Source organism: Calidris pugnax, unplaced genomic scaffold, assembly GCF_001431845.1.
Source record: "Calidris pugnax isolate Ruff unplaced genomic scaffold, ASM143184v1 scaffold41, whole genome shotgun sequence".
NCBI lineage: Eukaryota > Metazoa > Chordata > Aves > Charadriiformes > Scolopacidae > Calidris > Calidris pugnax.
Window position 1 is genome coordinate 3,872,777 of NW_015094509.1, and position 16,276 is coordinate 3,889,052.

At 39.5% G+C, this 16,276-nt stretch overlaps 1 protein-coding gene across 5 annotated transcripts in view; it reads left to right on the forward strand.

Moving 5' to 3' along the window:
• The window catches only part of RALYL (RALY RNA binding protein-like), a 429,417-nt gene that overhangs the window by 397,755 nt on the left and 15,386 nt on the right, over positions 1–16,276 (forward strand). For 4 of the 5 annotated variants that reach the window (XM_014965562.1, XM_014965563.1, XM_014965561.1 and 1 more), the window contains 3 exons: positions 508–588; positions 8,785–8,898; positions 13,310–13,488. In XM_014965562.1, the coding sequence (XP_014821048.1) occupies positions 508–588; positions 8,785–8,898; positions 13,310–13,488 (374 nt within the window). The remainder of the gene's footprint in view (positions 1–507; positions 589–8,784; positions 8,899–13,309; positions 13,489–16,276) is intronic. The other variant, XM_014965564.1, reaches the window with a different exon arrangement.

Consider the following 16,276-nt stretch of genomic DNA (forward strand, 5'->3'; position numbering starts at 1 on the left):
CTGCAAGTCAAAGAGCACATTGGTGCCATTTTTGAAGGAAATCCCTTCAACAACATTTGACCTGCTCCCTTAGCCTCAGAAGTCTATTTAAAATCACCTATCATCTTGACTCCTTATGCACCATGAGGTCTTGTGAAGAGCTGATAATAAAGCAAAGCTAATAATCTTGTTATAGACAGAGGCACACTGATTTCTGTAGAGACTTGAGGGTTATATGTGAGCTGGGGAGGAGGGAGAGTGTGGGCTGGAGGGGGCTGAGGGAGGTTGGGTTGTGTGTGGGGTTTTTTTTGCCAGACCCCTCTGAAGGTAGAAAGAGGAACGGTGTCTTTGCCTGTTCTAAAGGGAGTCCAAAACAGGATTGGCAATTTGGGGCTATTCAACCCTTCTTTAGGGAGTTGACCTTAGAAGAATTGATGAACAGTAAGCATTCTTTCCTCCATGTTCACCAAGCTCCCCACCCCATAATATGTCCTGAGAACTTCATCTTCCTCTTCGTGCATCTTTCAGCACCCACCTGTCTTCCCCTGCCCCTTATGTGGAGTGATACTGTCCTTGGAAGCGTCACTGGAAGAGGAAGAGAAAGATCAGGTAGGGATCAGATATTAGAAAGAATGAAGGGACTTCAATAAGACACTTGAAGTACCAGACCGGCCAACCAAGCATCATGCTGTCCTACACACAACCATGAAATAAGTGAATCCACCAACAGTATATCTTACTGCAAGAGGGCTAAATCATGGCATCAACATGAGCCAATTATATACTCTTCTTGAATAGCATATCCAAATCTCACACAGTAGAATCTAACAAAGACGATGGACCTCTAGGGAGCTGATTAGGATCCTATTGTATGAACTGATGGTATCAGAGACCTTGAAAGAAAACATGTAATAAATATGCATGTAAATGAAAGAATAGAAATGTTATAAACAGAGCTAAAGATAATTTTGTACACTGATGAACAAGGAGCTCAAGCCATTCCTTGGAAAGGATGACATTCTGAAAAAGACAGGTTCTGTTGGCTGTACAGCTCGTGATCTTCACTTCAGTAGATCTAGATTTTAAAGTATTTTTTTGGTCTTTTCCAGCCCTTGAGTCTTTGGGTTTTCACACAGTGAATCAAAGCTATAGTAAATACATACATTTACAGATTCATTCATTAGATCTCCTTTGTTCCTCCTTTACTGCTGTCTTATCCATATGAAAATTTAGCAGTATCTATGGATTCAATTCACTAATTTTCCTAAAGCGTGATGAAATAAGAATGTACTTCTTGGACTCACTTTGCCTTTGAGAAGATGCATTATTTGCAGATAGGTTTATGTATCTTTTGTTGTCCAGAACAAGGATAACTCTAACATTCTTCTAGAGACCTGAGGACCTTAGCATATCCCAATAGATGTCAAGGAAATCTCTCACCCAGAAATCTGTGTTTTCATTGTAGTGAGTGGGACAGAGCATATTACATTAATATATAGATATCTGTTCCTCAGATTAATCACAAAATTTGTTTTATTATTTATTCTGCATTTCAGAAAATGTTTTGTAATATCATGTCAGGACTTAAGTAACGCATAATGTAAGACCTGGACAAAGTGTACCCTCAGCAAGTTTGCTGATGACACAAAACTGGGAGGAGCGTCTGACACACCAAAGGCTGTGCCACTGTACAGCGAGACCTGGACAGGCTGGAGAGTTGGGCAGAGAGGAATCTAATGAAGTTCAACAAGGGCAAGTGTAGGGTCCTGCACCTGAGGAGGAATAACCCCCTGCACCAGTACAGATTAAGGGTTGACCTGCTGGGAAGCAGCTCTGCAGAGAAGGAATTGGGAATCCTCTTGGACAAGTTGACCATGAGCCAGCAATGTGCCTTTGTGGTCAAGAAGGCCAATGGTCTCCTGGGGCAAGTGTGGCAAGCAGGTCGAGGGAGGTCATCCTCCCCCTCTACTCTGCCCTGGTGAGGTCCTGGTGAGCACTGTGTCCAGTTCTGCCCCATTCCCGCCCCCCGCAGTTCAAGAAAGATAAGGAACTACTATTACTACAGTCCAACAGAGGGTTACTAAGATCATCAGGAGACTGGAGCACCTTTTTTATGAGGAAAGGCTGAAAGACCTGGGTCTGTTTAGCCTGGAGAAGAGAAAAATGAAAGAGGATTTTATTAATGCTTAGAAATATCTAAAGGGCTGGTGCCAAGAAGATGGGATCAGGCACTTCTCAGCCATGCCTGGTGAGAGGACAAGGGGCTACAGACACAAGCTGGAACACAGGAAGTGCTGTCCCAACATGAGAAAAAACTTCTTTACTTTGAGGGTGGCAGAGCACTGGAAGAGGCTGCCCAGAGAGGTTGTGGAGTCTCCTTCTCTGGAGATATTCAGTACCCACCTGGATGCAGTCCTGTTCAACCTGCTCTAGGTGAACCTGCTTTAGCAAAGGGGTTGAACTAGACAATGTGTAGACAACCCTTCCAACCTCTACCATTCTGTGCTTCTGTGATTCTGTGTAGATTATAGGATTCAACCCTAGTCCAAGTACTCATAACCACTTGCTATAAGATGTCCAAAATACTGTCTGCATAACATGGTAAATGTTGCAGAACCTATACATTATTTAACGGAAGTACAACCAGGAGTGTAGAGATCCTAACAGACAGTGTTATGCCCTGGTGAAAGTATCCTTCAATATACTTGGGTGTAATGTGAATTCTAAAAATGTTAGACTTAAAGCTCCAGGTGACAAGATCCAGCCCTTTAACACTGAAGGGGCAGCTGCAAGATGTAACACTAAAATGTGGGCTGATGTTTTGACCCCTTTTGGGTTTCCACACCTAGTTCTTTACAATGGCAATTGGAGCACAGCTGCAGAGACTATTTATCATGCCAGAATAAATTGCAGAATATATTCTTTCTGCATGCAGCACACCTTTAAAAGGAGTCAGACACACAGTATACAGACCTTCATGCTTGATTTCCCCATAGAATTACTTCCCTTTTTGTCAAGTCCAACCAACCTATCATAGAGGTAGAAACATGATTTTGTTGACTTGGACAGGAACGTAATCAGCTTATTGTAAGACGTTTATCAGAGAAATAACCAAGCCATTCCCTTAGGACCTTCAGGTTGGAAAGTAGAGAATGTGGGGTTTTCAGCTTTTTTTTTGCCATTTTCTTGGAAAAATTGGTTATATTGAATTGAGGGATGAAGCAATTTAGTATTTTGTTGCCCCTTACTCTACGGTACTAATCTGAACCCCTTGAACTAATGCACTGTTAATTCTAATTCTAATTTATTGCTAGTTAAATAAAGGATCTCTTCAATAAGTAGAAACATAGTTTGTGGGAAGGAAGATATTTTGGATTTTAATGAAATTCAAGGCTTTAAAACAGCTTAACTGCAGGTTCAGAATTAACTATGTCAAAATGGTATTGCCTATGCTTGAAAGGTTTCATCCCCAAATAAAGAAACTCTCATGAGTTCACATCCCTTTAATAGACTTTCAGATTTAGGTAGAAATCCCATAGGCATAACTGTTCTCATAGCTGTTCTCCACACTCAGACTGGATCCAGAAAATGAACCCATATAGTATTAAAGATCAGAACACAGGAGACCCCCTCAGCGAAATTACCAGGATTAGAGTGAGTCACTTCTGAAAACCAGCAATCCAAAGAGAGAAGTTTGTTGTCGCACACAGCAAAGATGTTATAAAAACATAATACCAAGGATGCCTTGCTCGTTGATAAGTACATCTGCAAAAATAATGTCTGTCAGGGCAGTAAATTTTTTTTTTTAACCAAAAAAAGTGGCAATATGTGTTCTAAGTTTGCTTCCAAAACACAAAATAAGTTAGGAGGATTTGATTTCTTTCTTGGATCTATAATTTTTCAAGGATCGGTTGAAAATATTTTATTTTCTTTTTAACTCAAAAGACTAGGAAAAAAAAAAATCAGTGTTTTCACATTATCAGAAGTAACTCGTAAAATGAAACATGTTGGTACGGAAACTGCACATAGCAGTTCTTCATGTTAATGATATGAAGTAGCAGATGCAGATTGCAATTTAGAACTTGGAAAAACTCACTTTTTCTAACAATATAGAGGCTGAAGCCTTTGGAGTATGCACTTCTATTTTACACTCCTGAAAACAGAAAGAAAACACTAATCAAATTCTTTTATACCTTGTGTGCTTCAGATTAAGGAGTAGACACTTAAAATGTCATAATATGTACTGGATTATGCCTTTAAATTAATTCATTTTGACTCATATAGTTTATATTTAGCTTCCTCACCTATTTTTCAGTGAAATCTAAAGTAATATAACATGATAAAATATTTTATATTAAACATGAAACTCTTAGATAAAAAGACATGACATTTCTTTTCATAGAAATCTGAATCATACTCTGTGGATGAATCAATCTGTAGTTATGACAAAAAATGTTTCACAAATACAGCTGTAATTGAACTGTAACATGTTCCTTTCTGAAAATGTGATGGACCTCAATTTTGAATCTCTTGTTTTGAGCTGGATGCAGTTTATCTCTTTTGGTGGTAGATGCTTCAAAGAAAGGTATATTCTGAAAGGCCCTTGTATTCCTTGGGGCTGGAAAGGGTCACTGAATCTAATTCCTTATTGTTGCAAGTAGCCCCATCATCTAATCCTTTAAGCTCTATCTCAAAGTAGTTAAGGTTTGGGTTTTGTCTCTCTGTTTCTTCTATTTTCTATCTTAAATTTGTTTTTTATTTGTTCATATCCATTTGCTTTGCCAACACTGTCTTAGCTTAAAAGCTTTATTTTCTTTTACCTCCTTTTGTCCCAGGCAAACAAGCAAAACTCTTGTCCCATTACGGATTTTCCATTCTTATGGTCATCCTCATGGCCCTTCTCCCTACATACCTGCTAGAATTCAGTGATTCAACCTGCACACATTATTCCACATGGCATTGTACTTCCCCGTGTTTAGCAATACATCATTTGACACATCCTGGCACTGCATTTTCTTTCTCATGGCTGCATTATGGTGATAGCCTATTGTCAACCTGAGATTGCAACGACACCCAAGGATAATTCTGTTACTTTCTTTTTCCTCTGATGAGCTTCCATGTTAAGAATAGGAGCTCTGCTGTTAGTCAATCAAGTGTAGGACTTTCTTTTTTTTTCAGTGCAATTGCATTTCATCTTTTTTCTAATGTGGCTTTCCTGAAAATCACCTGACTGCTCCTTCCATTCCAATTCACTCGGAATAGAGGATACCTTCTGATTTCATGACATCAGCAAATTTTACCTGTTTATTTACTTATTTTGCATGAAAAATTGTTGAAGATATTTAGCCATTTTGGTATCAGTGATTGAGGAATTTCATGAGTAATTTCTTTCCCTTTCAATACATGCATTTCTGTCACCTTCTGGCCTTTGCTTATCTGCTAAAAGGAAAAAATAAAAGCAGTAAGCTACTTTATTTTCCTATTCTACTACACAAAAGCAGATGAACAGATATTTTGGGCAGACGCAGCTCTGTTTTCATGCTTATCAACTGCTTTATTTCTTGCATAAGAACAAAGTTAAAATTAAAAGAAAAAAAAAAGCCATGATGTTTTAAAAGACAATTTATATACTTAAAGCAGGACACCTGAAGTACAGTATTTACAGTCTCTACATTTTGTCTTTGTCATAACACTGTGCTTAAAAGCCTGAAGTTATTCCCAAGCTCTCCACCACAGAATCACAGAATCACCGAAGGTCTGATGTTGAAAGGGACCTCTGGAGCTCATCTGGTCCAACTGCCACAGGCTTCCCAGGACTGTGTCCAGATGGCTTTTGAATACCTCCAAGGATGGAGACTCCACAGCCTCTCTGGGCTGCCTATGCAAGTGTTTTACCCTCCCTGCAGAAAAAAAAAAAAGTATATCTTTTTTTTATGTTAAGATGAAATTTCATGTGCTTTAATTGATGCCAAGGGTCTTTGATGTGTTAGTGGGCACTACTGAGAAGAACCTAGCTTTGTCTTCTTCATTTCTTCTTGTACCAGGGAGCCCAGAACTGGACACAGTATTCCAAATGGGACTTCATGAGTACTGAGGAGAGGGGAAAGACCATCTGCCTCAAATTGCTGGCAAAACTCCTCTTAATGCAGCCCAGGATATTGACGAGCTTCTTTATCACAAGGGTGCATTGCTGGAACATACTCTGCTTGTTGTTCACCAGATCCCTTTATAATTTGTCTTTAGGAACCACTGCTCCCTATGGAAATACCCTGTACAATATAATTGAGAGTGGAATTTCTCTAGGAGAATGATTTCGAAGATTTGTACAATTCCCTGCAAATCAAGGCAACAAACAACTCACATACACACACCATTGCAATGTTGGAACCAAAGTGGAAATTTGGAATTTGTTGTGTAGATTTGTTGAAAATTTTTTCCCTTTTTTCTTTCAGTCCTTTTTAGTGCTAATTTGTAGTGATTGACTGTACGATGGAATCATCGCATTAAATGTGAATGATAAATTGCAGATTAAGTGACCAAAGCTTAAGGAAATAATTTTGGCAGAGGGGAATTCCACAAGGTAGCAATAAAGCTCCTCAGTTGTTTTTAACATTTTTGTATGCTGTTGAATTTTCACTGTTGTGTCTGTGTTCCCTCTGGTGCAGTCTTCTTCCCAAACTGTTTTCTCACTGAGACACCACAGGGAAGCCCCTGTGAAGAAGAAGGTTTGACCCGAGTTGAACAGTAGCCATGTGTATGTGCCTCTTTCCTCACCAAATTCAGAAGTGCAAATGTTTTCTACTTTGCTTTTTAGACTGGGAAAAATATCATTAAGTCCTTGTGGTGTCACTTCTGACCTTTTAGCCTTGGCAAGCCTGCTGTTTGCCAGTCGAGGCAGCACCTCTAACCCACCAGCTTGGCTGCACAGTTTCTGTTGCCTGCTGGCTTCATAGTGGGTTGCTGTAGACACTTAGCATTTCCCATTGGACAGATTCACACCATTTTGTCCTGGAATTTGTGCTGCCTTGCTACTCCAGCCCAGACCAACTACTGCCCTCAAGGAAGCAGTAACCTTCTAAATATACAGTTGTCAGAATCTTAACATTTTGTTACAGATCTGGAGGATTGGACAGTGACCCATTATTTCTCTAAGGACATTTTAAGGCCTTGATTTATGAATATCCAGAATAATTCCATCAAATACTGTATAGCATTTAAGAGTCTAGCACAAAGATGCTTTAAGCTTTGTTCTCTGAGTCCTACCATTCATTCAAGATGAGTTCAGAGGTTTCAGCCACCTGTGATAGTGTGAGATATGCAATTTCTCAATATGAGCACATGATTAAACATGTTCATTACTGCATATGGCAACCTACTGCCTTTCTGACTTCTTATAACTACAATACACATGACCTAAACTCTAAGATAAAAAGCCTTGGTTTCAACCTCAGTGAATATGCTGCAAGTTTGCAACAAAGCTGATTTTGAAGCAAAACCTTACTCATTTACTGCCACTGAAGCAGGCAGCACCTTGCCTGCACGCTTCGTCCTCAGATTTTGACTGTCTATTAAAAAATACCTATGAGACACCATGATGAGACACATGCCCAGGAGTCAGTGAATGGGACTGATATGGCAAGATGCAGCCAAGAGACCCTTTTTCCAGGCTCACTAAGGGTTCTCCCATTGCTCTGGATATGCACACCAAAGTCAGTGCACATCCTCCTTCAGCAATGATAAGGATGGAGGAGTAATATTGCTCAGTGCTCTTCCATTGCCAGTCCCTCACAGTTTAAGGTGATGGTTCATTTCTTCCTACAAGAGCCATAAGAGACAGCTGGGTTACTTACTCTTGTCCTTTACAAATGACTTTATTCTCCAATGATAGCACAAGGTTTCCATTTTCTCCTCAAGGGCTCTTCAACATGATATCCTAGCACAGACAGGACAAGTGGATTTGTTTGGACTGTCTTCTGAGTATTAAAACGTGTCCTGATAATGCCATAATAATGAGGTCATTCATGAGTGTCGTAGTGCTGTTTCTTCTGAAGCTAAAACACCTCCAAAGCAGCTACTCCTTCTTACATTAAACTATGTTAGTGCAATAAAGAACATAAAAGAAGAGTAATGCAATGCAACAAAGATTTGGAAACTTCAGTTCTTAATTTAGAGGTGTTGCCTTTATGTCCCTGGACATGATCACAAAAAGAAATATTTTCATATGTTAACCATAGCTGGAAAAAGTTCAAGAAATTACCAGAACTGAAAGCTTTTTAAGCAATAACACCTATTGCAATGAAGTTGTTGACTGAAACCTAACATTGTGTTCCTGGCAGCCCTAGCATTTATGTTACCACTTGTTGTTGAAAAATACCTCCTGCTACCACGAGGGAACTTTTCGTTATTGTAACAATTATTACAAAATAGTCCAGCAAAATAGGATTGCAAGACTGTGAACTGTCTGTCATATTTGAATCATTCTTTCACTATAGGCTGTTTTTCAGTAAAAGTTACTTGGATTTACTAAGAATGCCCTTGAGATGTTTTGCCTAAGATGCTTATTACAGAGCAACACACCTCACATAACCTCTTGCCATTAGAGCTTAGAATCCTGTGATTTCCTAGCATGGATTCAGCATTTTTAAATATCAATGTTCTTTTTAAAAGTTAAATCTCTAAAGATACTGAAAGAAATGAGATGGTAGACTTTGTACTACAGAGGAAAGAAAATAGAACATGTTTTTTTCATGGGGGGCTGCAAATATAGTTTATTTCATGTTCTGCATCTTTGCTCTCTTTCCACAGTGAAATCAGATGAGTTGCAAACAATCAAGAAGGAATTAACCCAAATCAAAACAAAAATTGACTCCTTGCTAGGGAGACTGGAAAAGATTGAAAAGCAGCAAAAAGCTGAAGCAGGTAGGTAAAAGCAATTTGTAGTCAAATGAATTAAATTACAACCTAGCTATCAGTCAAGCAGACAGATTAGTGAGAACTGAAGCTTTCCAGAAATTTTGCTACATAATGGAGGCCTAAACAAGGTAAATTAGGTCTCAGGTAGAGCTATTGGGAGGATAAATTAATATTCTTCTCAGAGCATGCAACATCATTTCAAGATAATAAAAGATTCTTAGTAGAAGTTCTGGAAACAAAACATCACTAAAAAATTGACTGAAGAGGATTAAGTTAGAGTTGGTTGACCTTGGGCATGCCTGTACTATCCACATGAAGAATTATTAGATGCTCTATATCAGGAATTATTACCTGGGCAATAGGCAATAGTCCCAAGTTGCAGCAAGGGAAATTGCTGTCTGATATAAGGAAAAGAGATGCAACAAAACTGTATAGCGGGTTGCCTAGAGAAACTGCAGTAGCTCCATCCTTGGAGACATTCAAAACTCATTGGGCCAAGGTCCCATGGACCTGGACCAAGCTGAGTTTGGCTCTGCTTTGAAGAGGGGTTGGACTTGGAGAGTCCAGAGATCCCTTCCAACCTGAGCTACTGTGTGAAGCTGGGTCACCTTTGGCCGCACCTCTAGTTCAGCTTTTCTCTGGCTTGAAATGTTTTGTCTTGAGGCAAACTTTGGGAATGACAAAATCCAACACCACTTTTTAATTTCGTCAAGATCTTTATTTCTGTCATTGCAGAGATCATTTTGTTAGCTAAATGATCTCACCCGACAGCAGTTTAAAGCCGTGCTGAGCAGTTATAAGGGATTTATAAAGTTGTATTTTCACCGCAGTATATATAGAAAACAATCTCAGTTCCTACCACTGTTTATGGTATTTCCTTGGGTATTTCCTTATAAATCACACGGTATATTTCTGTGCGGGAGCTGTGTACTAGCGAGCTGATTTTGATGACAGCCAGCAGGGAAATGGAAGCCTTATCTCATGCAAAATCTCAGTGTTACTTCCCCCAACCTCCCCTCTTCATTCTCTGATGAAAACTTCTAAGATATTTTGGGCGAAATGTGTGAAAGAAATTCTGTCTTAGAACTCACAGCTGCCTGGGTGCCTGAGCACTCAGATTTGTGTCTCTTGCCTAACTCAAATCAGTGAAGCCAAAAAGACCCAACAGGACACGTAACGTGAGCTCCATCAAGATTATCTGAAACATTGGTAGGAATTAGCAGTTGAGGTTCATGAACCTAACATAGGCAAAAAAGATATTTAGACCTGGATCTCTCCTATTCCTAAGTGCCTGCTCTGTTTGCTGATCTGCTGAGGGGGTATCTCTCTGAACCCAGAAGTTTCATGCTGGCATTCAGAAATAACTCTAACAAAAGTCTTCCTAGGGCAGAACACTACAGAAAAATATTTTATGGATAACAATTTAAAAAGAAAAAAAAAAGCAACAGCAAAAAACCACCAGCAGCTCTTTAAAAAAACCTACCTTTTATTTACAATCATTTTCTAAGTTAACAGACCCCAAAATAAGTTGAGTGTTTTTTTTCAATGCCTAAGGTAAACCATTAGTAGAAAGTGTGATTATCTCTTTCAGGAGAACTGCACACAATATGTATCCATTAGATTCTATTTTGTACTTTATTCAAGTTAGACAAAAGTTGGTAAAATCAGTGAAGGTGTAATTGCAAGGCGTTCCATTGAATCACTTGTGCACTGAAATGCTCTGAGATGGCGAATCACTACTTCAGGGAGCTTTTATATACAATACATTTCTATGCAAAACAACCTGCATGTCATTGTACTTTGCTATCCAACTTTCACTTCTGCTAAAGGACTGTAGTGAGCTCATTTAAATAAAAAATCAGCTTAAAGAGGAAAACATAGATTTGTATTGAATCATACTGTTATGCCTTTTGAAGACAAGCAGTGAATAATATCCTCAGAGATGAAAAACTGGTTTCAAATTATCGATGTTTTAAAACACCAGGTGCAAAACCCATCCCTCATATTCCTTGGCTCTAGTCGGTGGGTGTGGGGAGAAAAAACACCTCAGAGATACCAGTAAACCTGGATCCCCATTTAATTCTCCTGAGCTGATGAAGAGGGTCATGCAGCCTGAGTGATTAGTCTGCAGATGATTGCTTCCTCAGCTAAAAGATTTGTGTAAGATAAAGCTACATCAGTACTGAACTATTTCATTTATGGTATCAGATGTGAGATGATTTTGTTCCTTCTCTATGGTTTGGCAATATTATTTCTTGCTTTCCTCTGCCAGGACATGTGGCCTCACTAAAGCTGGGATCAGAGAGAGGATCAATATCTCGTTGACACAAAACAAAAATCAAGCCATCATCTTGCCCTTTTTCAATTTGCACCACTCTCACAAAAAACACTTAATTATTAATCTTGAAAGTTATACACCTGGAGGAACATCGTAGGTTAAACAGACCAGCTGGACAAGCTCAGTACAGACATTGGTTACTGCTCTATACCTGTGTGAAAACTCCTTGCAGCAACAGCTGATGTTCTGTCTTTTACTGTTATCAACCCCTGAGCACTTCCATGTGGGGAATATAGATATGAAGATTTCCTGTACATAGGGAAAATTGCAGGAATAGCTCCTTTGTTTATAAAAATCTGAATCAGGAAGGTAGGGATAAGAAGCTGTTCTGATGTGGGGAAACTGTTAGAGGAGAATATTCTCCCTGTAATAGGAGAGATGGGTGCTGAAAAGTAAGATCTTAAGTTTAGCTTCTCAGAAGAGCACAAAAGAGTCAAATGTTGAGCTAGTACTTTAGACTCCCCTGAAGAACCCAGATTACACTCTTATTCAGACAATTAAACAAGTCACCTAATTTTTTAGCAGCTGTATCCTAAATTTTCCCATTTCAATGTATTAAGTCCGTCATTTCAGGAACTGTTTTTGAAAGCCTTGACCGAAGTTGATTCAGTTTTCACTGCCACGGGTGAGTTAATCTCAGAAGTGGTTGGAGGCAGAAGGTGGTGGGACAGGACATAGTTGGCATAACTGACTCAGTCCACATTTCCTTGCACAGTAAGCAACACAATGAATTGTAACTAGCATGGTATTGTATAGAGCATCTTACCATTTTTCATTTTTTAAGTCCAAGAATATTTCTGAAGAAATTAAGTGACTAAGGGAGAAAATCTTAATTGTTCTATGTCTCGAGCAAATGAATTTGAAAATGAGAGAGTAGAGACTAACAAAGACTGAAGAGATTAAAGTAAGTTGCAAAATAAATGTGCAGAGGTAGAAGGAAATACAGATGTCTGGTTTAAGGCTATGATTCAAAAAAATATGAACAGATCTTAATATTATATGCAACTGGTAATAATTTATAGTAAAATAATAATATATTCATAGAGCTGAAAAATATTGAGCTTCACAGGCAATCTGCAGATTCATTGGCTGTCCAACAAGATAGGTCATGCCCTACTAGTGTTATAGAACAGTCAATCTAACAAAGAAAAAAATGGGTTTGTTCTGGAAATTTGATCACTGATGGGTATTGTCACCATCAGACTGAAAACACATTTGTACACCAGCTACACGCAACCAAATCTCGGGCCCATATTCACTTTCAGTACACAAAGCTTTCCATCTGAACTCCTGATATGCAGAGGAATAAGACTTGCATCCCTCCAACCGCTCGTCTGGCCAGTCTGTCTCTGTCATTCCTCCCTCAGTCCTCCTCTGGATTTCTGCTGGCCTGATGAAATTCCTCAGCATATCCAGGAGTCTTGCGATACATAATCACAACAATGCAGTTATCTGCACTAAGCCAACCAGAACAGATCCTCTGGGCCTCCATGGAAATGCTCTTACTTTTCACCACTTTGTGGAAATTATAGGAAATACTATATCTGGCTAATTGGAGGAGGGTATTCTCCAGTTAGCTCAGCACATTATGCCAACAGGGAGAAACTGTTAGTTTATTCCATAAAAAGTTGTCTAGAAGGATTCGTTGATTATCTGTATGGTTGTTGGGCTATATTCACAGCAAACTTATGCAAATCCTTGTTCACTTATTGGCAATTAACAGCCTTCCGCTTCTCAGAGTATAGAGATTTAGGTACTTCCCCTTGGCTGCAGATAAATATATGGTGACTATGCCAATTGGATTACCAAGGCAAAGCAAAGTTCAGAAAATCAAGAAGTTGGACGTTCTGGTAAATCAAGCCTTCATCCACTGCATGGGATAGATGAGCATGTTGATACTATGCTTGATTTATGCATTGATCTTTGAAAACAATATTTGCCTAGTAGGTACTAACACTCTGATTTTTACAAAGCTAGCTCATCTGGAGATGGGAAACTTAGGTTTCTTCCTCAGAGCACTTTTCTATGCCACCAATAGGGAAGGCTACTGGATCTCTATAGAGTATGTTTTCCTTACAGAAGCTCAAAAGAAACAAATGGAAGATAATGCTGATTTGATCCAAGAGGAATGCATATCAGAGAATGCAGATAACTCTACAGAAGAGCCAATTGAAGGAGGGCCAGATGCAGATGGGGATGGAGAAGAGATGACTGATGGGATAGAGGAGGATTTTGATGAGGATGGCAGCAATGAGCTGGTAAGGAACAACCATGCCATGTCTCTCTATGCAGTTGCTACAAGTAACCACAGAGAACCAACAATGTGAATTAACAAAAAAAGCTCACAGCAGCACCGTGATGGTCTGGAACTAGTGCCTAGTCCTACATGCTTCAGCAGACTGTAGTATCAATTAAGCATAGGGCCCTTTTGAGGATAAGCAAGAAAAATATATTTTACTACACTTGGTGATTTTAGAAAGGAAATGAAATGTTCTTTAAATTGGTTTGCACTTATTATTTTGCATTCATGAAAATGTAGGGGAGGGGGGCAGGGGGGTAACAGAACTACAAGCAACCATGTTTTCCCAGCTGCAGCATTTCAAAATCAAATAAGATTCTAGAATGGAGAACTTTCTCATTAGTAAAGATGTGCTCCTCCATAATTCCCAGTCCCTGTCTTCCATGTCTATCTTCTGCAGGGTGTGTTGACAGCTACAGACTTTTTTGATGGAAGGATATTTCCCTAGGAAATAGTTGTCTGAGAAAGGTTTGGGTTGTCAGCCTAAGTCTGCACATTTCATGAAATGCCCATCATGTTGTTAAGCTATTAAGTTCTTATACAGAGACATTACAAAATATCTTGAAAGTCAGATTTTTATTTTTTTTTTCCCATTTCCAATAGGAATGGATAGGTTACATTGTTTTAGAGTCTATAATACTCTCCCTCACTTCCCAGCTTTCATACTCTTTTGCTTTGAGCAGAAATCACTCCTGTTGCTCGGTGTCACTGTCCCTGCTTGCTTTTTAACACACATTTAGTCATGTCTGCACTGTAAAAATAATTAAGTGATGCCAATAGATATCAGTCAGCAACAGGCACAGCTGAAGCACCACCAAGTCTGGAGTAATGGGGGCATGGGAATAAACAGTGTTTTGTGCCACTTACCAAAAACACAATCCAAACCTACTGCTAATTTGAGGGTCTGTTTCCTTTCACTAAGAACAAGGCCTGCTTGAATTTAGAAATCCTGAATAACATGCCCAGGAGAAGATACTACAACCTAAATCCCCTCATTTTTTAACATGCAATGTAGAATAGATGACATCATCTTTTTTTTTCTCAGAGGAACAGGTTGTCCTGTACAGGTACGAGGGACCTTTGTAAGCAGTTGCTACTTTGAATTTCTAGGAAGTTGAAGTTTAGTAATGAATAAATAGTTGTAAATATAATATCTCCCCGTGACTAAAGCCTGATCAGCTGAAGTGATATTAGCAGTAGGGGTGACCACAGGCTAACCAGACTGGTGGGTTTTGCACTAATTAAGTGTCAGACTCCCTACTGCAGACAATGAATGGGGAAGTTAAGGTACAGTATATTACCCTCTGATTGTTCAGTGCTGTCATTTCACCATGACATATTTAGCATATCCCTACACTATAGAATGAAGCATGATATGGAAGAATTTTTTCATCTTGCAAATGTCTAAGCAGGAGGGTTTCTAAAAAGCAAGCCGCCCAGGAAGACTTCATTAGCAGTGACAGCCTAGAATGGGCACATTTGCACGCTGCTGCTTCCAAGTTAGAAAGGCTTTCCGAGGTTTATGTTATGGAATTAGTTGAAGCGCAACGTGTCGCAGACACAGCTCCAAAGACAGCTCAGAGTCTGAGCCACACATCTAAGGCAGGGGGGGAAACAGCTCCAGTTTCTCTGTATTATTTTACTGAGCCCCTCGAGTGCCGGGAGGAGGTGGCTCAGCGCACAGGGAGAGTGGCATCCTCTGCCTTGTGCCCTGGTGCTCACGAGTGACATCCCCCCAGCCCTGTCACTGATGGTAGCAAGGAAAGGACAAGGAGGAGTGCTTATGTGCAACCTCTTGGTCAGGTGCAGCCAGTCTCAACGCCAGGGCAGTGGAGCCAGGCAGCTGCCTTCCACCTTCCCAGATACTGGGACCCTCCAGGCAAGAAGCTGGCAGCATTGCAGACTTGAAATCTCAGAACCAAGACTGCCACTGATGTAAAATCCTTTTGCTTTTCATCCTCCCTCACCGTTTTCCTCAAGCTTTAGAAGAGGTCGCGTCACCTTAGTTTTCCTCCCTGCTACAATAGGATAAGAAGAGTTTCTTTGGCAAAGCCTAGGGACATCACCTATGGATGGGAGAAAGGATTGCTCTACATAGGATTAGTTCGAAGAAATCTCAAGCAATGAGTGTTTCCCACAGAGAGGCAATTATAAATTGAACAGAGCATCTTTCCTTTACAGTTTTTATCCCAACACCTGGCAGTATTGGCCAATACTGTTATAATATGAAGCTGGTACTTTATGATGCATATTGTAATTTACTCTGTTTTTCATTTATACTTACATTTATGTAGAGGTAATGGCCCGTTCCTATAAATTTTACTTTCCACTCCAATCACCAATAGCTGTATAACTGGAAAGTCAATAAGAACATTATCAAATACATAGTGAATACGTTAGTAGGAATACTTGGGATTTTGGTCTTCTTCTACCTGTTCTGTTCCCTGCTATCTGGCATTACCTTCCGTTTTGTGAAAAGTAAAGTAGATAGATAAGCTTGTTAGAACACAAAAAGTCCTGACAGATGTTGTTCTCCCGTTTTATGAAAACTAAGCTGTTTAAGAAAAAGACCTGACTAATAGCAAATGTGTCATTTTGGAATGGAGCCAGGTACAACTCATTTGAGGGAGAAAAAGGGCTTTTAAGCATGAAAAGTGCTAAATATGAAACAACTAGGAAAAGCTTTCCATGTGTAAAAACATAACCTTGAGCTCAGAATAAGAAATACCCCTCCAAAGAGTATTTTT